Raw genomic sequence first — 25949 nt, forward strand, 5'->3', positions numbered from 1 at the left:
CTGCTTCTGCTCCGCCTCTTCCTTCAAGGCCCCACCCACTTCTCTGCCTCTTCCTCCCCCAGGCCTCACCCCGATCCACCTCTTTCCCCCCAAAGCCTCGCCACCGTTGCTTGCTTCTCTCCTTCTGTCACTGGCTGTCTCGTCTCAAGGAGCCTGCCTGCAGGAAGGAGTCAGCCGTGGCTGAACTGGTTCAGGTTAATGACCGGTTGCCTCCCTCCACCCCGCAGTAACCAGACTTTTGGTTTGGGTGCCATTTAGGGTTGCCAGGTTCCTTTGTCAACCAGACTTTCTGGTTGAAAACCAGGCACCTGGCAACCCTAAATGGCACCTGGACACAGAAACCAAAAACCAGACTGTCCAAGTAGGGTTGCCACCCATCCAGTTTCTAACTTAATTATGATTTCAGGGGAATAACTTCAATGAGCAGTGTGTCCTGTACTTAGCTTCATGGATTCCTGTATATTCCAGTTGCACAGGCAGGTTTTCTTTAAACCAGTGCAAGACAATTTGCAGAAAAGAGGCTATTTTTGATCTTTTTCTACTGCCTGACAAACACTAGGAAAGCCTAAAATGTACAGCTGGCAGTAAAACTCTTTTTATCTTGGTGGAAATGTGAGCATTTTCCCTAGAAAATAGAACCTTAGCTGGTCAACTGTTCCTGCTGCTTATTCCCATCCTGCCTAAAATCCTAATCCATTGCCTGTGATGTCACAGTTGCAAATGGTGAAGATTGTCACACTAAGGACTGGAGCTTCAGTTAGGAAATAAAGAATAGGAGCAGATGAATTTCTGTGTGAATTGTCTAATGCGAAAAACTCCCATTGACTTCAGTGTTAAACATATGCATAGGTGTTTGCAGGATTTAGGGCCATAGTGTTCAGAGGGGGAGTCATAGTGGAAAGGGACTAGTTGGTGAAGGAGCTGTTCCCAAAAATAACTCCTCCTCCTCCCTCTCCCCCCCAAAAAAACCCCACACATACCACAGAAAGGCCTTATTCAACAGTTTTGTTTCTTTAGCATTTCACTTGGTGGTAACTATTGCAAATGGACTATGATTATAAAATGTTACAAAAATGTCTTCAGAAGGCATAAGCAGAATATGCAGCAATAAGGGCTAAATTCATCCCACATGTAACGCCACTGAATGAAATGAGGTTACACACAAGAAGAATTTGGCCCAACCTTGCTGTGCGTAAATGATTTTGAATGGTGTTTTTTCAGATCTAAATGACACAGAAACTCCCCCCCCACACACATACAATATCAGAAACATTAACTTGGTTAAGTTTATTGTTACTTAGGTTTTGATACATACTTAGAAAAGCAAGATGTTCATTTAATAATATTATTATCCCAAACTGTGCAAGTTTCCAGCAGGCTGTGTAGAAAATGTGCATGACCCAGTAGCGTGTGGAAATAATGGTTTTCAAAAGGAGCATTTCTCTAATTGCAAAGGAAATTAGGCAAGCAGTTTATTTAGGAGAAGCAGAAGCAAAAGGAAAGCTGTTAGCTTTTTTCCTCTCTTTTTCTCCAGAGGGGCTGTGGTGATCCTGCAAAACTTGACAAGCAGGGTGTAGCAAGTCCTTCTCTATTTTCTGGAAATCCCACCCTCTTTCCACAGCTTATCTTGAGTTTCTATTTTGCATGTTGATAAGTCGTGCAGACTTTTTTTTCCAGCAACCCCTTATATACTGTATTGCAAGTCAGCACGTTCACCAAATCCAGCGAGCAGTTCCTTTTCTTTCGGCCTGATTCACTTACACTAGTGTAGCTTTACTGACTTCTGTTGAGTTACTCCTGAGTTATGCTGGGATAATTGAGAGGTAAATCAGCCCCCTTAGATTTGAGTTTCAGGCTGGAGCCAATATGTCAAATATAATGTATTGCCTTAAAAATGTGTTTTGCACCCATCATACATCCACAACTGAACCAAAGTGGGTCTTCAACACCATGAGGTACTTAAAGGAACTTTTTCTTGCTTTTTATATACCCATCATGTTACAGGCACTTGGAAGCTTGAATGTCACCAAGGAGTGATATAGAGGATCATGTAGGTTGTTGAGGGCCAAAATAATAACCTGAAACTTTTGGGCAATATTACTATGAAATCTTGTGTGAGGAAATGAGAGGGAAGTAAGTAATTCCTCTTCCTCAAATGATATACATGGTGAAATGCTTTGAATTATATATCCTAAAGTAATGCGGTCTGGTGGCTAGATCAGGTTACAGGCAGTCAGAACTTGTCCTTTTCCAGTGATTGGAGTGTTTAAGTAGTTAGAGCAAGGCAATGAGAGTGAGCACTCGTGAGTTCTCTTCTTGCTTTTGGGAGGGAGATTGGTCTAGTGGGTAGAACAAGTACACAAAGAATTAGAAGACCTGGGTGCCAGTCCCAATCCTGCTCTATGACCTTCAGTAAGTAACTGAGCCATCCCTCAGTTTCCCCCTCAGTAAAATGAGGATAACAGTCTCAGAGAAGTATTGCCAGCCCCAAGCATTCGGACGTCTTGCACCTGGTTTTAAAAATCATGAGATATTTTTAAAATATTAAATTTGAGAGTTTGCCCTCTTGTTTTTCAGCTGGTAGCTGCAATCAAGTTACATTTTCAAGCTTTTCTCCAAACTTTTTAAAAAAAAAAATCTCAATCACCAGACACTGGGGCTTTGGGGAAAAAACTCAAATTTTATGAGATTCTTGATAAAATTACAAGAACTAGCAATGCTGGTGGTGTGATTATTAATTAATAAATATTTGTGAAGTGCTTTGTGATTCTCTGATGGCAGGTGCTATAGAAGTACAAAAGAATTAATATGAGGCAGAATGGCACCTGCATTTGTTTTTTTAAAATCCAAACAAAAACAGTTTGTCATAAATTCATTTTGCATTTCAGGCTAATAAAGACAAGTGACCAAATTCATCCCCGATGTAAACTAGCAAGGATTCTAGAGTCACAACTTTTCCTGAAGTGCACTGGTTTTGCCTTTGGCTAATTCTGTGGTAATAATCCCTTTATGGCGAAGGAGTAATTTTCTTCTTCACCACTGCTGAATCTGATGCGTTAATTTTTCCACCCAATTTTCCACCACTCTTCATTTTCCTTCTGGTCTGCCGATCACTTCCAGTACGTTTCCTCCTACCTTAAATGACTGAATTATTGCTGAACCACAAAGAACCAGTCTATAAAACTCAAACAGATACTTAGTCTCCTTACTGTGGTTTGGGGATGGGAATCAAAGTAAAGATCCTTTATTTAAAAGACTTTTCTGTTTGTTAATACCTGTCCTCATAAAATCCTAGTATTTCCCCCATGCACATTTCTAGAATATAAGCCAGGATCAACAATCCATCCAAAAGACTTCAGTGCAGTGTAATTGTGACTAGATCAAGAGAAGAATGTTGTAAACAGTAGCTGTTATACTTAAATTGCCTAAGCCTTGTCACATACTTTACACTGGTGACTTCAATGGATTTATTCCTGATAGGCACCAGAATAAGTGAGATCAGGATTAGTCTAATCTTTTTATTTATTTTCACATCAGTATCTCTGCCTACATTTTACATTTACAAAAAGAGAGCAAGACAGATGTTCCCAAAGCAGAAGTAATATTTCTTTTTTGTACCAATTTTAATGGGTCCAAAAACCACATACGTGTGTCACTGAACTTTCACATGTGTTACATAAGTCTCTGTAGACTATGCAAATAACATACTATTTATATGTGTTGGTTGTCTATTCATATGAATTTTGTTTTCTCTGGTCAAGTGACTAGTATTATGAAACTATGTTTTAAAGTAGGACTTTTGCACTGGGGAAATCTTTCAAATATGTCATGTTAAACTAGCAGAAAAGGAAAATATATTTAATTATTCTCATTTAATACTGTTAAGTGTGTGTTTCAGTCAATGATTTGCTCCTTCTGCTCTTTTTATTGTCAAGCGGTTATGTAAAATGCTGGAGCGTGACACCACAATAGTTTCCATACCCGCACACTGGAAACGCCATCAGCCAATCAGATGCCTCCCTTTAGAAGTAACTATTATATATTATAAATCAAGATGAGACCAAGCCACACAGTTTGGCTCCAGATCTGAACTTTCCCAATATCTAAGGGCTCTCTGGATATGAGCTTCAGTTCATAGACTGAATGAAGCCTGCAGCATGTTTGATCCATTTCAACACAAAGAGTAATATTATTCACTGTAAACTAAAAACTTCAGGTAATAGACCTGTTATTAGAAGTAAGGAAAGTGAAAGAAGGTATGAGAAATGAAAACTCCTTCACCTACAGTAAAGTGTCGTGTGTGTGTGTGTGTGTGTAAGTAAGTAAGTAAGTAAGTAAAAATCTTCCTTACTTGAAAGCAGCAGGACTGTAGCACTCATCTGGGCTCTGTTAGTCCCAAACTCTTTTTCACCAGGTTCCCCACTGTTGCAAAGAAGCAGACCTTTACAATGTCGTGTCCCCTGGAATTCTCTGTGCTGGCTGCCCAGCTGTCTCTCTGAAGTACCAGAGCAGTCGGTAAGAAGTATCCTAGCCTATATGGGTTCTTAAACTTTTTTTCATAAGCGTGGGCCATATTTTTAACAGAACGATCATCCCATGAATCACCTCCCCTTCCATTCAAATTCACATAACATCCCTGGGTGAGCACAGCAATTGCTTACATGGATGTCATATTATGAAAATATTTAAGATGTCTTTTTTTTTTAATGTGATTTTTAGCAGGTTGAAAGAAGGATGAAGAGCCAGCATCATGAGCCCAGCCTGCTCTCCACAGAGCCACCAGCAAGTGCCCAAGAGTCTGGGAATTGCTGGTATATCAGAATTCTAATGTTTTGGCTGCAGCTCAACAGGAAACTAGATTTGTAGTCATTGCAATTTACAAGTAAGAAAATAGGAGGAACAACTGTGCCGCTTCAAAAAACAAAATAAAGGTGAGCACAGAGGAAGAGGGCAGGTCTCTACCTCTTCAATTAAAGAACATAATCTAGTTGTCTGAGATAGGCTCATATAACCTAGTTTAACCTGTCACTGGCTTCTACATATGTTTTGGTGTGGAAAATTATTGCCCAGTGAGAAGGCCTTGCATACTCTGGCTGACACACCAGTTAAATTTACCCATCAAAGAAGAGTAATACATATTTATCAGAGATGAGCCAGAGCTGAACAATTCAGATATGGATCAAAACTTTCCAAGATTTTCCTTCATCTCTATGTCTGTACCAGAGTTCTTATCTGACCATCATAAACTTCAAGGGCATTAGAATATAGTCTATTAGTTCAGGCCCAGCTTTATTGTTTCAGGGTTGCATATATATTGTTTGCAGTGCACTTTGCAGTTGAAATCCTAATGCCACTAAAACGTCCATTGACTTCGGTGAGGCCAGGATTTCACTATGAAAATTTTAGTGCCAGCTTGCTGCTGCTCTGCTTGCACAGTAGCTTTCCCTGGAAGTTAGCTAAGAAAAGGCTTGGGTAAACACTAAATTCAGAACTACAATTTAATCTGGTTGAACAATGACTGGGAAACAAGAAGTGAAAATTGTCAACAGTGCCTGGATCCATGCAGATCATTTCAAGGGACAGTTTTGCTACCAAATTATCCTTGTTATGCAAATTTCCTCACCAACTGGCTGGTTCCCAGTTATGCATGGGGAGAAGCGGTGGCCACATCTGCTTCCCGTTTTGCCGTTTCAGAGACTAACCATCTGTTTGGCCTCATCCCGAACAGCCTGCTCAGTGCTGATTAACTTCCTCAACCAGCCAGCCCAAGGCCCACCGTCTGCTGCAAGGTGTAGATTTATTTTTTTCTAACTGCTTACAAACCAGAACCTTCACTTCTCTCCCAAGGGACAGGAAGGCGTTGGTTTGTGTGATTTGCAGCCGGCGGTGGCAGCAGAAACAGCACCCGCAGCTGCCCTCTATCATTCACATGTTTAATACGTGTGGTTGGGACAGATAAAACTAGGAATCGTTCCATGACCTGGGACATTCTTTAAAAAAGTGAGATCTTATTTAAAAATAATAATAAAAATGGAAGGCTAAATGCCATAGTCCTTACTTGACCAAAATTCCCACTGCAGTCTTTGCAGTCTAATAGGAGTTTTGCTTAATTAAGGACCACATAATTTTGATCCATATTCACTGCCATTTCACACACGCCACATAAATATGGTCCATAAGAACTCAGAAACTCCTGCATTCTAACCCCAGCTTTGAAAATGGCTCTGCTTTCTGGAATTTTTTTTTTGATTTTTTTTGGCGGGGGAGGAGAAGTATCCTCCATTTTGGGGCTTCAGGTTTTGAGTGCCCAGCTTTAGACAACCCAGGTTTTCAGAGGTGCTGAGCTTCTGCAGGCCCCATTGATTTCAGTTAGGTTACTCAGCACCTCTGAAAAGCAAGCTCTGGGTGTTTCATGCTGTGTGCCCAGAAACTGAAGTACCAAAAGAGAAGAGCCTGGGAAAGCTGGGCCTTAATGTCTCTGTACCTCAGTTACTCTGTTTGTAAAATGGGATGACAGTATTGCCATACTCTCCTGCCAGGCGTAATGGGAAAGTTAACACTCGTAATGTGCTTTGAACATGAAATTACTGATGTCTGGTGTCACGCAGAGCAGTGGTAACTGGACAGGTGCTAAGTGCTCACCCACCAAGGCATCTATGCATGAGCATGTGTCTGCAAAGACCATCATCAAGTAGCTTGAGCTCCCATTCTCCTCTATGGTTCTGCTCTCCCTAGCTGGACTTCATCTTCCATGATACAGTGTGGCCAGGCAACTACTACAGTGCATTGCCTCCCTTGCTGAGAGGGGATACTGTGGTGCATTATGGGAGATGTAGTCCAACCAAGACAATTGGCCCATTGAGGAGAATGAGGCACTGCAGTAGCAGTTCAGAATAAAAATATTGGGATTTTCAGCCAAAAAATTTGAAGTTTGATTGGTTTGGCTTTTGCTGAAAACTCCAGTTTTGACAGTGGCATACCCCGTATTTTCTGACTACCTCTACTTACAAGTTAACCAAAATAATTCAACATGTTCAACCTATGGGAAGGGAAAGGAATAAATCAGATTTTTCTAGTTACAGTTTGAATATGTATTTATAATAATAATAATAATAATTAATAATAAAAAAGATGCTAATAGCCAACGTTATCAGATCTGGGTACCTAAAGTTAGGCTTCTAAATCCACATTTTGCTACTTAAATAAAAGTGGCCTGACTTTTGAAGGTGCTGAGTATCCACAACTCCAACTGGTTTTGATGTGATTTGTGGGTGCTGAGCACTTCTTAAACTACCTTTTGACTTTTAGATGCTTAAATGTAGATTTACCCAACGGTGAAAATGTTGGGCAGTGTTAATGCTACTTTGCATTTCTATAGCACTTGTGGCCTATCAGTGTCTTTGCACCTACAATGGTATCTAAGTTAATCAGGCCATAAGGACAGCAAAGCAAATACTTCATTGCACCTTTTGTAGTATCTCTGAAACATTGTGCATGTTCCCAATGGGCCCTGAGGTCCTTGCGCAGTTTTTACTCTCACAATCTCCCATTTAAGTCAATAGGTGTTTTTTGGCTGAGTGCAAGGATTTAGTAACACTGAGTAAAGCCATCAAGATCTGGTCTAATGCATATGACTGGAAAATCTTAAAACAGCCTATGTTTATTTCCACAAGTGCTGCCTACTGAAATTTAAAACTGTAATGTAATTTTATTTGATATAATTTGCATGTTACAGTAACTAAGGAAACAAAGCTGTAAGTGTGGTTTATTATGACTAGCAAAATCATAAATTCACTTGACCAAATTTGGATTTGAGGTACCATAAAGTATGAACTGTTGTGCACGCTGTCCTGAGTTTTTTTCCCCTCGTCACGGTGTGCTCACAAATCACTGCTGTACAAAATACTTACAAACTCCTTGTTAGAAACAAAAACAGAGCTGCATTCCCCTTGGTCATTGTTTATGCAGAAGGTTTGAAAGGGATAGTAGGGATGGAGACTCTGCTGAAAAGTCCAGAAGAGAAATCATTGTGACAGTAAATTATAATGGAAATCATTTCCAGGGTGCTGTGTTCCTAATTACCATGACTTTTCAAGCAGGGACGATTGTGTTCTTTATAGCTATCCTTGGCAGTGAAAGAGCAGAGCGAGGGCTGGAGTGAAAGAGACAACGAAAGTCAAATACCACTCAGTCAAACTGATAGGTGTAGGGAGAGGGCACTGAAACAGCAATTTCAGAGCCAGTTTTCCAGGTTGTCCCTAAGGGCTAGAGTCACAACAGAACATAGGTGTGGCAATTCTGAGTGTCACCACGCCTAATTTTTAGGTGCCTAGAAATCACTGGGCTTCACAAACCTGAGTTGGGTGCATAGGCTCTGAAAAGTGGTGGTTAGGGCACTTGCCTAGATTCCTGGTCAAATCCCTTCCCACTCTCAGGTGGAAGGCATATTTGAACTTGAGCGGTCAGTACAGGGTCTCCCAGATGAGTAACCTAATGTCAGGGCTAAGGGTTATGAGGGAGCTCTTCTCCCTTGCCTCGGCCGTTTTGTGTGAACCTGTCTATAGCGGCCTGATCTGGTAGGTGAGCGCTGAACTTATTGTGTTGAGCCTTGCAGGGGAGTTAGGTGGAGGAACACTATCTTGCCTCAGCTTGTGAATCACTTTGGGGCTTAGGCAGCTGGACATGTGGTGTGGAGGCTGCAGTATTCCTATGCAGAAGCAAGTGCCTAGGAAACTTTTTTACAGCAAAAGTTGAGAGGGCAGGAAGTTAACAGGGCTGCTAAGCAGAGGTATTGTGAAAGCCTGTGAAGCCTGATTTGAGGATTTATGCACTTAAAAGTGGCAGCTAGGCACCAAAATCCTTTTGTGAAGCTAGCCTTAAATGTGAAGAGCAGGCGTCAGATATGGGCGTATAGGAGGCTTCAAGCTCTCATTTGCAGTGGCTGGATCCTGCTGCTCCCTGCATGCCATCCTCTTTATGCGGCAGTAGAGAAGACTGAGGCATTCCTAAATTAGGTTGGCTTGTAAGAGCCAAAAACACTTAGCCTAGAATTGTGCTCCCTTTCCCTTCCCCCTATATGCTGGCAGCAAAGGAAGTTGTTAGTGGTTTATAAGCCCCTGTTTAGGCTATACAAAACTGCAGGATCATCCATCCTCCCTCCCTCCCCCCGCATGACTCAGGCAGGGCCCCTCTCTTGGGATTTTATGGCCAAAATACATCAGTGCTGTGGCACAATGAAGAACTGCTCCCTGGCTGCATTTCACCTGCTATATATAAAGATCAAGGGTCTGATTATCTCCCATTTGTGTTAGGTTGGTTTAACTTTACTGACTTCCATACAGTTACACTAGGGTAGATGCGAACAGAAAATCAGGCTGCTCAGCTTCATGCTCTCTTCCTTGCTCCACTTTGCCCCCACATATGTGCACATTCTCTTACATGTGCATGCAGAGTCACTCATGCACGAAGGGGTTTAAGCTGTGCAGAATGTCACTACAGCGACTAAAGACAAGTCTTTTACCAAGCTGTCTCTCTTACAAGATACGTCTCACCTTCCAGACATAATTTAATTAAAAAAAATCAAGCAAATTTCATAAAAATTTGAAATGTAAATACAATGGTCTTAAAGAAAAAGGGATTTACAATATAAATTCACAGCAAAAAATGTGTAAATACAACATGTTTATATATCAGATATAAAAGGCAGGGGTGGGGTGGGAGGAGAAATCAGCTGTGGAAAAAATTCTGAAAAGCAGTTCTTACTATGTTGCTATTTACATCTTTTTAAAAACAGATATCAACTTAACTTAAAGCCATTCAACATGTTACTCTCTTTGTTTTTTTAGGTTAGAGATAAACCATGATAGGCTAGTACACCAGGTCATAGGAGGAGAAAAGGGAGGTTATACTAACATGGTTATCTACGGGCACAATTTGTTTAGCTGCAGACAGATGAGCTCCTATTACATGGATCGTTTTTCCCTCCTATGTTCATCCCCATAAATAAAATTATCAATACATTTATTTCCAAACAAAGAGAGGATGATTTTTGTGCAAACAATGTGAAACAAAAGCCCCTCTACAAACAAGGAATGCTGCTGCTACTGCTGTTAGGCTACTCCTTCTGATACACTGTATCTTATTAATAAGCTAAATTATACAACTGTATTATTTATTGTACAACATTCACATACTCTCATATAAATAGGAAAAGCCTAGAGCCAAGAAACACATCCACTGTGAAAATTATCCTATGATACATAACTAATATAGAGTTATGTATGAGCCACACAACCGTGTGCATGTTGACAAAACAAGTGCCATAGCCCCAACCCATTTAAATGCAGAGAAATCCTCTGAATCAGAAATTGTAAATTTTATAATTAAACGTTTCACTCTAAAGGCCAGAATCCACACATCTCTAGGTGGGCACCAGTCCACTGGAGATGTGCCTACTTACAACGGTAGTGACTTTGGCCCTCTCTTTTGTGGGCTTTAGCAAAGAAATGCCTTAAAAGAGCGTTTCCTTAGGGTCTGAGCTGTGTTAAGAAAATGATTTTTTTTTCAAAAGCTAAAAATAATCTGTGTATAGATTGTATAACACTTTAAACTGTGAGAGGGCCATAAATATCAGTAACAGAACCAGCTCCCTGTTTCCAGGACATTAAGGTACATTCCTCAGCTGTCCAGTTATCTGCCACTGATGCAAAGAAGTCACCGAAGAGACTCTCAGCAATGACACTGTACCTCCCTGCTCAGAACGGCAGGCAGAACAGCCTGCAATGAAGGTGTGAGGATGAAGGACAGGTGAATTAGGCCCTGTAAAAGCATGAAAATTAAAAAGAAATAGAATATAAACTATGAATTAAAAAAAACAGCTCATCTTAGTGTAAGTTATTTCTGCCCTTCCCTTGCAGTTTAACATCAGATTCTTCCTAGAAGCATGTTTAAATGCTATTGGCTCACCAGTATGTACAGTCTTTGTTGACACAGAATATGCCACAGACTCAGTGAGGAAATCTTTTTGGCACAAAAAATGGATAGAAATGCCCCTCTTGGCTTTGCCCAGCCTGATACATAGGGGCCAGAGTCTAACCAGGAGTACCTCCACTTAAGTCAATGGAATTTAACCAGTGTAAGCTCACAATCAGGACTATACTTTATATTACTGTCTCTTTTCTGGTATCCTACCAGCAATTTAAGATGTTCCTATTCACATTCACCAGTGTACGTGCATAAGTGTGTTTGCATGTGTTTACACAGTCCATGCATTATATACATTCTTTCTACATAATATCCCCCTTGTGATCCAAGGAGCTTGGCTTTTACAAAGTAAATTTCTTATAGTTAGGAATGAATGTACAGTGTAACAAAGTAATGTGTGTGTGGGGGGGAGGGGAGGTGTAAAGCATATTAAAATCTCACTTACACCAGTATCATTCCGTTGCCTCAATGGAGTTGCTCTTGATTTACAGCTGCATAAGTGAAAGCAGAACCAGGACCCCTCTGTCTGTTTATATATATTATACATATGTAATAGATACACCCATTGGATCCCATTCATCCTTGGTGCAAGTGCACTAGTTCTATTGAATTTGGCCCATAATATGAATGAATATCTATATCTATCTATAAAATACATAACAGTATTACAAAACTTAAGAAATGGTCTTGTTGCAATACATGTTTTTTTTGTTTATGGGGTAGTACCAATCTCTTATACAGTGGAAATGTTTGTACATTCAATGGGTTGGGCAACTCAGACATTAATTATTAGTACCTGTACTGTTGTGGAAATATTCCAGCTCTGCAAGGCGATTCTTAACCAAGTTGCATAAATATCACTATTACCCAGTCTTAAAGCCAGTAGGCTGTTTGCGGAGAGGAATGAGCTATTTGGAAGAGGAACTAAAGAAGAGACAAACAGATTGGCAGTTTTTACTATCAGCTGTCTTTGTGCTTCAGATGTCTTTTCATTTTACTAGCATTTAAATAGCTAGTTGGGAGGATCTTGCCAAGAAGGGGGCGCTAAATGGAGGGGGACGATAGAATAAATGTTTTTGGTTTCATAGGGCTTGATCCTTGCTCTGCCCTCAATCCAGCAAAAAGCCCCTTAAATTTGGGATTCTCTTTAAGCATAAGAATAGTTCTATTTATGTTCATGTGACTACTCAGACAAATGCTGAAGTGCTTTGCTAGATCAGGGCCAGAGTGCTCAGTATCTTGCAGGATGGATCTCTTAATGAATAGTTAATTGTAGAGAAAGGGGAGGGATAGGCACTAAGTTTTTTAAATGGCTGTTTAATTCATTTCAGTGCTTCAAAAAAAATCATTGTGGGCTAAATTTTCCAGACACAGCCCACAAAATTAGCCAGAGTACTTGCTATGCAAGCAGAATGGGCATTTTCATATGCAAAATGGGTGAACGTGGAAATTTTGCAGCCAGTTGTAAAAATTTTGCCCCCAAAATGAAAGAAGGGTGCATAAAAATATTCTCCAAACATTTTCTCTCTCCTACTGAATATCGTATTTTTCTAAATAATTAAAACTCCCTTTTAAAAATCCTCATAAATGGCTGTTTTCTTATGCAGAAAGATTTTTAAACCTTATATTTTTAAGGAAAAAGTGAGTTTTTATTGGATAGGGAGGGAAAATATTTATTTTAAAAAGTCAACAAAACCCTTTTCTCCAAATAAATGCAATTGTCACTCCAGAGTATGTATTGCAAGGGTGTTGCTCATGTCCTTCAAACAGCTGGCCTTATGCTTCACAATAGAAATAAGGTATGCCATGCAGGCAAGAAAATACACACCTCGGTGTGTGCTATTGTGTTATTTTACTTCACTGTTAAAATAGTGCCAGTTAAGGGTCTAGGCTTGCAACACCATTCCAGGTCCCCATGGCACCACTCAAGGGTCCTGGTTGGGCTGCTTTGTCTTTATTTTAATTAAGTCTTCCTAATGACCCAAGTAATAATGGGAAGTAAAAAAAATATATGTGTCTGGTGTAAGAGCCCTATTCTCAGCATGTTAGCACAAGGCCTTTCTAGCCCTCAGCCAAGTTTTTGTGCATTGTGTACATGCTTAACTGTGTTGGGGAGAGAAGTCTGCAGAAAGCAATAGCTAGAAGGAAGTGGATTCAGCTACCTGACTACAAAAGCTCCTACTTACTAAAGGTTTGGTGATCCAAATATTTGCAATAAAAACATCAATATGCATTTTATAAAATTAAGTTGCAATATATGCTACCAAGAGAGAAAACTCCTGGGGCCAGGTCTTCTAATTTTCATTGCTGGATGCTTTTTCTGTCCAACAGACTGGTGTTTTTTGTCATTCATACAGCTCCAGTAGTACAGCTGACAAGGTCGCATCTGTGTGGGAGGGGTTTTAACTCATGTGGAAACGGTGCTCCCCTCGTGTTATGTGAGAAGAGAATTCATATCTGTCCTGGCTGTGGTAGCCACACATATTGCATTCGAAAGGATCGCGGAACCCATGACAGCCCATGTGGATGGTGTACATCACATGATCCAAGAAAAGAACTCTACAGTGTTCGCACTTGTAAACTTTTACTTGCTCCCCATTGCTGGTGATCACTTTGAAAGCATCGTGAGAATTGTCAGTACCTGCCCTCAGGACTTCATATTGCCTCTGTTCTTCTTTTATAGACAGGCCATTTCTTGCATGGGGAACTATGTGATTCGTCAGGTAAATTAAACCGCTGCGCTCCTCATTATTACTCTCTGTATCTGTTGAGTCTTGGCAGCTGTTGCTGGGGGAGGCATCCCTTTCAGAGGAGATGGATTTGGCTTTGGAAAGCAGCAACAAGTTTTCCACCGCGGTGTCCTGAGCAGTATGATTGGAACGAGCGTGATTGTCCCCAAGAGGTTTGTGGAGTTGATACATGGAGCTGATAATAGGTGCTGCTTCAGAGCTGCCTGGAGGTGTCTGCACAAGGGGACGCAAAGACTCTGCCCCTAGGTAACTGATGGCATTGTTAATGGCCTGGTCTATAACATGAGTCTGCATCATCTCACTCTCCTTCTCATAATTAGTGGTGGCATCGTATGGAACATCAGACAAGCATTTCTCACCTGCATTCCAAAACAATTAGGAGTTAGACATTTGGGATTCAATGTGTCTAAGCATTGGACTTCCTACATCAGTAAAATCAAAATAGAAAGATTCAATGCAGGGTACAAATCTGCATCTGAAATTGAGAACTGCTGTGAAGAGCTCTCAATTTCCTAGTGTTCTACACTAGAACTGATCAGAAAATATATTTTGGCAAACAATCAAAACCTGAAAAATTTGGGCCAAACACACAAAAAAATTCAATTCTGAAACACTGCCGTGTTGCCTCATGAGACTTGTGGGTCAACTGCCTCAAACTCCCATTCTTCTCTACAGGCTGGGCTCCTTGGTTGGACTCTGGTGTGCCACGACCTCCCTCTTGGTGCACAGAGGTGCTATATCATGGCAGTTACATGTCCATGGTGCATCATGGGAGATAAAGGCTGTCAAAAAATCCTGGACCATAGAAGAGAATGGGAGTTTGTCAGAAATATTTTGGTTTTTGTCTGAAAAATAAAAACATTTCATTTTTTGACCATTATTGACAAAAAATTAAAACGTTCTGTGGAAAGCAAACACTTTTCACAAAATAATTAATATAATCAAAAAATCAATTTTCCATCAAACACTTCAAATGAAAAAATTTTGACCAACCATAGGCTAGACACTAGTTCTGAAAAGAAGGTTCACATGTCCATAAGTTTTCTGTAGTGAAAAGTATTACTGGCAGGAGCAACATAAGGCAATGTTTCTCAAATAAATAATTCCATTGAACTGAAAATTAGCATTCTGCATGGAGTGAGACTTCTTTTGAGCTGGCTGAACAGGCCATTTTGCCAACCAAATCTAAGTGTGACCTTACAAGTGCAACAGAGTCCACTGAAAAAATTACAACTTCACATCTATCAGCAAAGAAAAAATATTAGGAGCAGTTTCCAAGTAGATAAACTAAGATTTCTTACTGTGTCCAACTTGTAATGACTAAAAAGGGGGTGCTCCTCACTTTTAGAAGTCAGGCCCCTGTAAGGTGTCTCAAACTGGGCAGTGCCTATTATCAGTAATCACTTTCGAAAAACTTGGCTATAGAGAAACAAGTTAAAAATAAAAAGTAAAGTCTGGGAATTGGAGAAATTATTTAAAAATGCAGCTGCTGATTTAAAGCATATCTGTGTACTACGCTACACTATCACTCATGATACTGAACTTCACTAACAGGTAGCTTTGAATGACAAAAAAGTCTCTCATGCAGTATTTGTAATACATCTGCAATATTACCAGTCCCATAAAGGAGGGGCAAAGAGGAAGAAACCTCCTTCAGGTTCCCAGATAGTGTACCCCACTCCCTATGGCAGGGGTTTTCAAACTGCGGGTCGCAACCCAGTATGGGGTCATGGAATGGAAGGCACTGGGTCACAGCAGCTCTGATCAGCACCGCTGACCGGGCTGTTAAAAGTCCCATCAGCGGTGCTACCCAGCTAAGGCAGGCTAGTTCCTACCTGTTCGGACACCGCGCTGTGCCCCAGAAGTGGCCCGCAGCAGGTCCGGCTCCTAGGCAGTGGGGCCACGGAGCTCTACATATTTCCCCTGCCCCGAGCACCGGCTCTGCACTCCCATTGGCTGGAAATCAGCCAATAGGAGCTGGGGGGGTCAGTGCCTGTGGGAGAGAGCTGCCCAGAGCCGCTTGGGTGCCTCCGTCTAGGAGCTGGACCTGCTGCTTCCGAGGCACAGTGCGGTCCGTGGTGCCAGGACAGATAGGAAGCCTGTCTTAGCACCCCCGCTGCGCCACTGACCAGGAGCTGCCCGAGGTAAGCCCGCTCCCCAATCCCCAGCCCCACCACAGAGCCTGCACCCCCAGCCCAGAGCCCTGATCCCCTCCCACACCCCAACCCCCAGCCCTGAGCCCCCCACCCAAACCCAGATCCCCCTCCTACACCCCAAACCCCTCATCCCTGCCCCCACCCCCCAGCCCAGGGCCCTGACCCCGTCCTGCACCCCAACCCCCTGTCCCAGCCCAGATCCCCCTCCCACACCCTGAACCATTCATTCCTGGCCCCACCCCACAGCCCTCACCCCCACACCTCAACCCTCTGGCCCAGCCCTGAGCCCCTCCCACACCACAAACCCCTCAACCCCAGCTCCGTTGGGTCACAGGCATTAACAATTTTCTTCAACTGTGTCGCCAGAAAAAAGTTTGAACACCACTGCCCTATGGAACTCTGAGCAATGCGGGTCTGACAGATCTCAGGTGATCCAGTGGCAGTGAGGTCTTTCTATGCAGAGCCTGTGCTGCTTCCCTCATACCAGCCACTGCTGCTGTCACGCCTCCTTAAAATGGGGCTCCCTTCGAAGTTAATACTGCTCCAGGCTATACTAATAACTTTCCATTAGTCTGCAGCATGTAAAAGATTGCCTACAATGGGGCCCAATTGTCCCTTCCTGTAGAAGAGCCTGCAAAGAGCAGGGGGAAAGTCTGCTGGCAATTCCACAGGCTGAACTGGACAGAACTGCCCTTTCAGAGTGGAGGGATTTCCAAACTCCACGAAGGGCCAAGAGTGCAGCCTGGAAATCGCTTGCTTGAAATCCTGCAAAAAACAGGCCTATAGTGCAGAAAGTCCTGCTGCCTACCAGGCACTTCCTGAGCCTCCATCTTCTCTGGAAGCCTGGCTCCTCCCTGCTGTGCTCTAGCAGGTAGCAGGCACAGAATGGGAGCCAACTACAGCTGGTCAGGAATTTTTTGACAATTTTTTGTAGGAAAATGGAGATTAGTCAAAACTAGAACTTTTTGTGGAATCTTCTCTCTTTTGACTAAACTTTCTCAGGTCTGGGATATCTCCCTCCTCCCGGGAGGCTCTTATTCAGCTGAAATGTGGAAGACCTAGGTTCAAATTCCTGCTCTGAATCAAGCAGAGCAGGGATTTGTTCTTGGGTCTTCCCTCGTCCTCAGGCGGGTGCTCTAACCAGTGAGCTACTGGGTAATTGGAAGGCAGGGGACTCTCTCATTTTTTGTGAAAAATTTCTAAAAGTTTTCGGTTTTGTTCTAATGCAGAATGAAAACAAATGTCAAAAGCGCAACATTTTTTGCAAAATGGATTTTTTTTTGCTCTCTGACCAGCCCTAGAGCTAGCACTTCTTGGAGCTATCTTAATTCCTCAGTACATTTCCAGTAAGGATGCATGGCATATACAGCTCCTAACTTGGCTCCACCCATACCTGATCCTATGCTTTTTGGGTTGCTTTTCCCACCTGTGTCCACCTCCCACTCCTAGTGCTAGTGTTTGCTCCTCCCCACTAATGCCATGATTTTTATTAGATGCACCATTTCTAATCTCATAGTTTCGAAATGCAAAGAGCTAAAGACTGGAGATTCAAAATGGACTCTGTGGAAAATGCCTGGGCAATGCGTGAAATGCTTACTGCATTTTTTAATATGAATTTATACCCCTGATTCAGAAAACAACAAAGTTAAAGCATATATGTACTGTACATCATTAAACCTGGGCTTTATTATTATATGTCATACACTGGGCATCCAGAGGGCACAAGTTTAGGTGTTCTTTATTGGTTAATATTTGCTTTATGATTTTGTAACATAACTAGCCTATAGCTGACCAATATGATCAATAGCTCATCGTAAGGAAAAATCTGTCACAGAGCAAGAGCATTTCAAACGCACACAAGCTTAAGGCAGGCAAGTATCATTTTTCCATATGGGCAGTGCAGATAACACTAGTGCTCATTAAAAACAATCACCTATTTTTATGGTTATCAGAGACTAAGTAAGGTAAACTGCTAGTGGCGTGACGCTCTTCAGAAGCTTTGCAGGGTTTCAGGGTGCTTGCCACAGGTAACTAAATGCTAACAGACAGCGGATACGCTCTAGCTCTGATAGGCTTCTTTTGAAAAAAAAAATTTTCTGGTTGATGTTTTAACATATCAGACACATTTCAGCCTGAACTGTTACCAGTCCCTCTCCAACCCCAGGATGGAAAGTCCCTGGGGTCTGTTCCTGTTTGCAAAGCAAAGTACCGTACACAAGTGCTGCAGTAGCACTATTACTGTCAAATAATTTCGCACCTAATTAATTTAAATTGGTGAATGAGCTCAGCTTCATAAAGCACCAAGTTCCACTTTGAGAACCTTACTGTTCTGTCTCTCTTGAGTTTGGGACTGACTGGACCTAGACTTAGCTCTAATATTGCTGTGTTCTTCTTTGCAACAGTGGCTTGTTTTTCCTACCTTGTTAACTAGCCCTGAAGTTTATACTTGACTGGCTTGGCTGAGGAAACCTGCGCCTTCTCTGGCATTTGTAGTGCTTCTGGGCTTGATTCTCCTCTCATTTAATGCTGTCTAAATGACGAGTGACACCAATGAGGTCAATAGTGATGTGCTGGTTTAAAGTCAGTGTAAGTGAGGTGAATCAGGACCAGTGTCTTTTAAATTAGTCACTGGTTAAATGATGATAGCATTGTTATGTTAAAGGAATGCGAGGGAGCTGGAAATTGGTTCAGTGTTTGGTGTATTTAATCCTTTAGTTCAATGTCCATTTTCTTGTTACCAAAATGGACTTTGGACAAGGAGCCCAGACTTGGAGTTTGAGCAACTGGTAATGTACTTCATATTAAACGGGGTGAGCACTGGGGGAAAAAGGAGGGGATTTGGGGGTCTCTGATGACCAAAGAGGCCATTTTTTATGACAGCAGAGTCTTCATAAATATTGTCTGTCATGGTGTCTTCTTACACCACACACTGAATAAGTGACAGGAAACTCTGCCTTACCTGTGTCTCTCATTTGCCTGGCTTTCTCTATTGTTTGTCAGCACGAGGGTGACAAACAATGGAAAACAAAAAATAGTTCATGCCCAATTGCTCTAAATGGGTTACTTATTCATGTTTATTAAAAATAGTTTTCTAAACCAAATTAATTTCTCTGGTCTTCCTGGTGTCTTCACAGCTGATATTTTTTTCCTTATGCAAAAATTCTAAGAGACGAATTCAGTTCAGAAGAATTTCATCAACTTACTCCGGTAGTTGAATCTGGTCCTTAATCACCAAACCATTTGGAGTTCTTTAATAACTCACAATTCCTACCACATTTTCAGTATTTACCTCCACTACAATTTTGTCATCTTCAATTCTGCCATCTTAGTTGGTAAGCAGCTACATTTCCTGCCCTGATTAAGTCCTGCTCCTACAATCACTGCCTTCTTTTCCCCGTCTTTGACTGTCTCCTTAAACCTACTATTCTACCTTCTGACATAATGACACACGCTGGTACGAGATTCCTCCTCCCCTCTCTTACAATATAGTCTCTCCTCCCTCACCCATTTCTGACTCAGACATGTGTCTCTTACTCTCTTCCACAGTCTCTCAATCTGCTCTCTTGACCTTGTTCTCTCCAACTCCTGACTTCCCCCCTTATACAATCTCCCTCCCTTCTCAGTTTTTCTCCACTCTCACTCACACATCTCTGACTTCAAGCATGCTATTATTTCCTGTAGCCTCAAACATCCCTCCATTCCATCTCCTTCTCCATCTACCACTCTCCTCTTTCAAAATTCTCATATGTGTTTTCTACCCTTGTGGCCTTAACTTCCTCTATGTTAATTCACTCCTTGATCACCTTCAATTAGGCCACCTCCATTCCACTGAAACTGCCCAATGATGTCTTCCTGGACAAATCACAAAGGTTCTTCTCCATCTCCACAATTTTCAGCTCTCTCCCATTTTAGATATAGTTGATCATGCCCTCTTCCTAAATATTCTCTCTGCCCTAGATTGCAGAGACTTCCTCTCTTACCTCTCAGACTACTTCTGCAATATCTTCTTTGGTGGTACCTCTTTCCCCCCTCTCTTTACCAAGGTCTCTCAGTGTCCTGTGTTGGCCCTATCTTCTTCTCTCTTTACAATCTCATCCAGTATTTTCTGCGGTGCCTCTTCTCCTCTCACTTAAACCCACTCTATTCATACTTGTACTTCTGGCTGTCTCTTCCTGGAGGTCCTGCCCACAACTCAAATTTAACCCCTGAAAAACTGAATGCCTACTGCTCTACCAGTGTTCTTTCCTGCTTCAAATCCTTCCACTGGCTTCCTGTTACCCACTCCATCAAGTTTAGGCTTCTTCTTCTTCTCTTAAAGGGCATATGCAACTTGGATCCCTACTATTCCCTGTTTCTCTCTTTCTGTGGTACGCTTCACTTCCCCTTTGGTCCATCCCTGCCACATGAGCTACTATTCCCTTGTGTCTTCCTACTCTTAGAATCAAACCTCCTTCCATGTGGCTTCCTACATTCTGGAATCCCCCTCCCTTACCTAGTCTGTCATGTCTCCACCTTTTCCTCAAAACCCTTCTTACAATTTAGTCCTTCCCAAAGGCTTTAATCCTCTCCTGAAGCAAGTGATATAAAACTAGGAGAAGTTCGAATATTCTGTCTGTTTCTCTGTAGAAGTGAGCTCAGGCTTTCCTTTGAGTTTCCATGCTTTTGAAGGTTTAAGTCTAAACCTAAACATTATTGCAATCTCTCTCATTGTATTCAATTTCCTTTGATTGATTTGCTACAAGCCACTACTCTGCACAGTGAATACCAACTGGAAGAAGAAAATGGACACAACCTCCTAGTCAAGTCACTGAGGCAAGAAAACATCTATTAGTAAAAGAAGGAAGCAGGTTATGGAAGTTTGTGTTGCTTACAGTATGTATGTGGAGAAGTATAAATTGATCTTGATTTTTCTTTTACCATTCTCATCAGCTGGGCACATATTTCTAGGTTTATAAATGATACTTGACCAAAGAAATGAGGTAAACAAGTGTACAACCTTTCTGAAGGAGTGAAAGAGTATTAACCTCTTATGTTCAGCCCATCCTCACCTACACACACATGCTTACACATGTGTCAACACACAGGGTTGGGCCCTAATGTGGGAAGTTAGCAAAATGTAGCCTTAAGCATCTGCTTAAGTGCTTTCCTGAATAGGAGCCTCGAATCCCAGGATGATCATATAGAAGACCTGGGGCATCAACAGTGGAAAAGGCAAGAATACTGAACCCCTCCACACACAGAAGCTGTAAAATGGAAAGTTAAGCTGCAGAAAGTATCCTTTTTTAATGCATCCATCTAGCGCATCCTATATATTTATATATTATTAATTTAATGATAACAAATGAAAATCATGATGCAAGACTGAACACCCTATAAGGCTTTTTTAGGAGACAGCAAACGTTTAACTCTTACCAACAAATTTCTGAGGCATAGAGCTCTTACGTTTGGCGACGTTACTTGCTAGTCTATCCAACACGAGGGATCTCTCTGACCCTATCTTGCACAAGTCTTCAGCCATTTCACTCTGGTTAGTTTCCTCTTTTATGACTGAAATCAAATGACAGCAGAGGGTTAGGCACGCATGCTCCATTTTAATGGAACTACCATCTTTGTATCATGTTAGTCAGACTTTTCTATTAGCATGCAACCAACTAAAACCGGGAGCTTACAATGACAGGCACAGGTTGACTCTGACTGTTTGTATCGTTGTCCCTTATGCTGACTAAATTAGATCAATGCTCATCTTCCCCTCAAATAGGATGTAGAGATAACATTGCAAAGTACAACTACAGCTTACGGGGCCTGATTCTCCATTGCTCCGCGCCCTATCTAGTTATTTACACTGGTGCAAAATGAATGTCTAACATGATCACTCTGATTTGGTTTTACACCCACCTTGCAATGGTCTGAACAATTACACATGCTGCAGAAAATGGAGAATCAGGCCCTAAGATCTTTAATATTACATTTGATACAAAGAACTCCCCCTCTTACCCTCCCCACTTCCCCCACTACCTTTTAGTGAAAGAAAAGCCCAGCACAATAAGCATCACTTCAACAGAAATGGGGCACGGTTATCACTTCGAATAGAAGAATGTATTTATAATTTATGCAGAAAACAACTTCTCTGACAGTTCTCTAGTATTCTACTTCCCTGATACAGTTAGTCATTAAAATCCAATTTTAGCTAGCCCAATGGCTGAACATATATTTATCATAGAGCACTGACCTTCTGCACTCAGACTGTTTTCTGACTTCCTGCTACTGCTAAGAAGTTTTAGGTTTAGAAAGAAAGCCCAGCAAAGAGATTCTTAGCTATGAGCCACTAGGGAAAAGGTCCTGTTATGTCACTTCGTTGCAATTGCCTGTGGAAGCTGAAGGGGGTATGAGAATGAACTGGCATAACAAGAGCTCTATGATGGTAAACTATACTTATCCTGAGCATCCAATGTCTGAAGAAAAGGTGAGCTATCAAGTGTGTGTAACACATACTGAGTGATTGCTCTCTGGATTTTTTTTATCTTTTGCCAGGAGATGAATAGTTTAAGCAAGATTGTGACTTGATATCTGATCATCAAGTAATAAAGCATGAACGATTTAGGCCTTGATTCGGCAAGCTGTCTTTTATGTTCTATGTATGCTGGTGACATGTTATCTTCTCAACAGGTGTGCTCATTTATTAATAGATGTTTAGATGGTATCTACTGCTTTGGTAACTGGACATCTAACAATAGTTAAAGTAAATATATCTGTTGCCTACATGAAAGGAATAAGCAAACCCAATGGACTGCCATGCTAGTAATATGTATACAGTGTTGTTGTATCTGTATCAGTCCCAGAATAGTAGAGAGAAACGAGGTGGATGAGGTAATATCTTTTATTGGACCAATTTGACTCTTCTTCAAGTCTGTGTAAGCTCAAAAGCTTGTCTCTCTCACTCACAGAAGTTGGTCCAATAAAAGATATTACTTCACCCACCTTGTCTCTCTAATGTTAGCAATATGTCATTTAAATGGCAACCTGATAGAACAGGCTTGGCTACATTGTCCCCTGAAGTTGACAGAATCAGGTGGGGTGGATCAACAGGAGGAGCTGTTAAGTGCCCTCAGAGAAGAGTGCCCCCATGGAAGACAACTCTAGGAACCAATAGCAGGAGAAATCTAGCAGACCTTAACCACTGCCGCAGGACGACATACTACACTGGTTGAAGTGCTCGCTAAAATGACTGGGCCCCAGACTATTTAAGATTTTAAAGACTCTGACCCACCCCTTGAATAGCATCTGGAAGTGATCAGTCTGTCAGTACGGGGCACTGGTGTTGTATGCTCATTACAATGCAGCCATTAAGGAGGCAAGCTTCTGCATTTGGTGTAAGCTAACACCTTCAGGTGTTTTCCAATCCAATTTAGAAGTCAGAAAAGAGTAAAACTCTATGGTAAAGGCCCAAAGCAACAAAAAGTCATTGCTTCTAAAGGACATAATGACAAATAGCAGTTCCCACATTGCCACCAAAATGCAAAGACATTTCCCCATGACATCCAAGAAGGTAGCACAATAACATTTCCAAAGAATTAAAGGAGGGTTAGCCCATGATTTCACATATTTTTTGTTTGTTTTGATGAAAAATGGCAAGCAAAAAATAAAAATTTAGGCCCAAACCAGTATTTTCCAGTTTTGGGAAACTGAAACCTACCCCCATCCTACCACACTCCAAAAACATTGGCTGCAAACCTGAATTTTGGGGGGTTTTGGTTGCCAAAAACTGAAAATTGTTTCTGTTTTTGTGTTTTCACTGAATTTTTATGTGGGAACAAAAAACATTGGCCCACTCTGATATCTGTATACGCCTACACTATCTACCTGTGTATCTTTGTGGCTGTACTTTGCCGTATCTTCATTGATTGATTCTAATAATATACTAAACCACAAGAGCAAAGCTCAGTCTATACGTTTGTCTTTTCTGATATTTTCTATAGTACTTGGAGGGTCTCATGTGTTCCCACTGAAATCAATAGCAAAACTCCAACTTATGTCTGTGGAAGCAGCATCAGACACTAAGGTGAAATTCTAGCCCTACTGAAGTTGTTTGGAGCTTTGCCATTGATTTCAGTGGGGCCAGGATTTCACTCCAAATCTTCAAATTCAAAGACAAAATGAAAGAAAATATGTTGCTCCCCTTCACCCTCCTCCTTGGCTCTGCCCATATTAGGTACGTTTCCCAATGAGATCTATCAGGCTCCTAAAGGAAGTGATGACATCAATTGCTTAGGACTTTTTCAATTACATTAGACAAAATACTAGAAAATATGCTGTGGAAAATAATCCTGCAGTAACAGGGAGCTGGACCGGATGACCTTAACCCTCATTTCTATGATTCTATCAATACAACTATCAGTGGGACTGTATTATCATAGTAATAGTTCCATAATACACACTGAGAAGCTGAACGAACAGTAGTTCTTGCATATAAGACTGACTTACTTTTCTAAGTATAAAAAACATGCATTAAAAATATTTTTAAATACCAAAAGGACCATGTCTCATTCTGAACTGCTTTGTTGTATATTTACCTCTTTACTGATACAATATTTTTTAAATTGAAAAACGGCATCTGAAGTCAAACTGTGTTTGTGATGCGTTAGGGAGCCTCGTACGTAATTTAAAATACCAGGATCACTTTCTACAAAGGTTTTTTTTTAATGAAAAACTGGTTTATTACCTGAGAAATAATACCAAATTTTGTTAAAATGCAGGAGCTTTGGTAAAATACGTTTAGAATATAAGCTATTCCTTCCATTTTACTGCTGGTTTCTAAAATCAAAGTCATATTAAATATAATAGGGATCTGTCTGATACTCTTTGTGTATGCAAGAAAGCAATGTTTCTTAAACACCACTTATGAATATGCCAACTTTCAATCTGATTCAAATATTAAATACTGAGCTGCATAACCCCAAACTGCTGTGAACATCTAAGCTTTTTCTGTCAGGGTTTATAATAAGCACAGTCCCATACATCTGAGAGTTATTTCTTATTACAGTTCCTTGTTACTGATTTCAGCTTCATCTGCATATTTTTCTTTACTAATATTTTATTTTCAGCAAGTAACTGAAAAGCTAACACAGATTGTTGTTTTCTTTTGCCCACGGATATATCAAACCTTTATGCCAGGCACTGGAAATTCTAACCCCAGACAATTGGCTTCTACATCCTATCACCCTGTTATGGCATAAATATCACGGCCTTGAGTACATTAGGTTCAGCTTTCCTTCTATTTATACATTCTCCAACCCCTCAATAAAATTAAGAGGAGCGCTGCTCTAACATGCTGTCTGTCAGAAGAATCTCAGCTGCATTCAGTGTTATCATTATGTGCATATACTTTACATTATCTTGTAACATGTAAAAACATATTCAAGTGCTGTCCAGATATACAATGTTAAATAAGGCATCACTGCAAATAGGTCAGAGATAACGTACCATTTTGTCATTTGACAAACTGAATAATATATACTTACAGGATCAAAAAGGTATGCAAGAAATGTAGTTTATCAAATGGACTGTAACCTTAAATTCCTCTGTACATTGATACTATGTTCGCCCCCTGAACTAATGCCTATCAACATATCTGGTATGATTACCTCTTGTGATCAGTCTCACACATCTAACTGGTACCTTTGTTTACAACCTGCAAGACCGCCTCAATTTTAGATTCTGTATTCTCTAAGGAATAGATTGTGGCTCTGCCACATGCCCCAGACATGAGATCAGGTGTTGGTGCACAGGGCCCAAGGAAAAAATCGTGTTGCAGAGAGTCATGATTCCCTCCCTACTTCCCCTTTGGTTTAGGTGGGTAGTTGTTTGCTTCTGGTGCCTACCAACAGCAAATTACTATCCTCTCCAGACTGGCTCCTCTGGGTTAGCCAGTGCATTGTGGGGCAGAGCTAAGGTTCTTCTCTCTTCCTGCTCACCTGCTTGGCCTGGGAGGAGTAGTTGGCATTGAGCGCCTACTCATTGCTGTGCAGTGGGACACAAGGTCCGGATAGCCTATGCAGGTGTG

General features: G+C 41.2%; 1 protein-coding gene and 1 long non-coding RNA gene across 2 annotated transcripts in view; one reads left to right on the forward strand and one right to left on the reverse strand.

Annotated features, from left to right (window-relative positions):
* The first annotated feature begins 4010 nt into the window (after positions 1–4010).
* Positions 4011–13711, forward strand: LOC123364906. The gene is made up of 3 exons (XR_006577341.1): positions 4011–4515; positions 4720–4931; positions 13341–13711. It is a non-coding gene; the product is annotated as an uncharacterized LOC123364906 (long non-coding RNA).
* The window catches only part of IKZF1 (IKAROS family zinc finger 1), a 93015-nt gene continuing 78714 nt past the window's right edge, over positions 11649–25949 (reverse strand). The window contains exons 7-8 of the mRNA XM_045007403.1: positions 21302–21436; positions 11649–14092 (exon numbers count right to left, since the gene is read on the reverse strand). Of these exons, the coding sequence (XP_044863338.1) occupies positions 13386–14092; positions 21302–21436 (842 nt within the window). The 3' untranslated portion in view covers positions 11649–13385. The remainder of the gene's footprint in view (positions 14093–21301; positions 21437–25949) is intronic.

This window comes from Mauremys mutica, chromosome 2 (assembly GCF_020497125.1).
Source record: "Mauremys mutica isolate MM-2020 ecotype Southern chromosome 2, ASM2049712v1, whole genome shotgun sequence".
In the NCBI taxonomy this organism is placed as follows: domain Eukaryota; kingdom Metazoa; phylum Chordata; order Testudines; family Geoemydidae; genus Mauremys; species Mauremys mutica.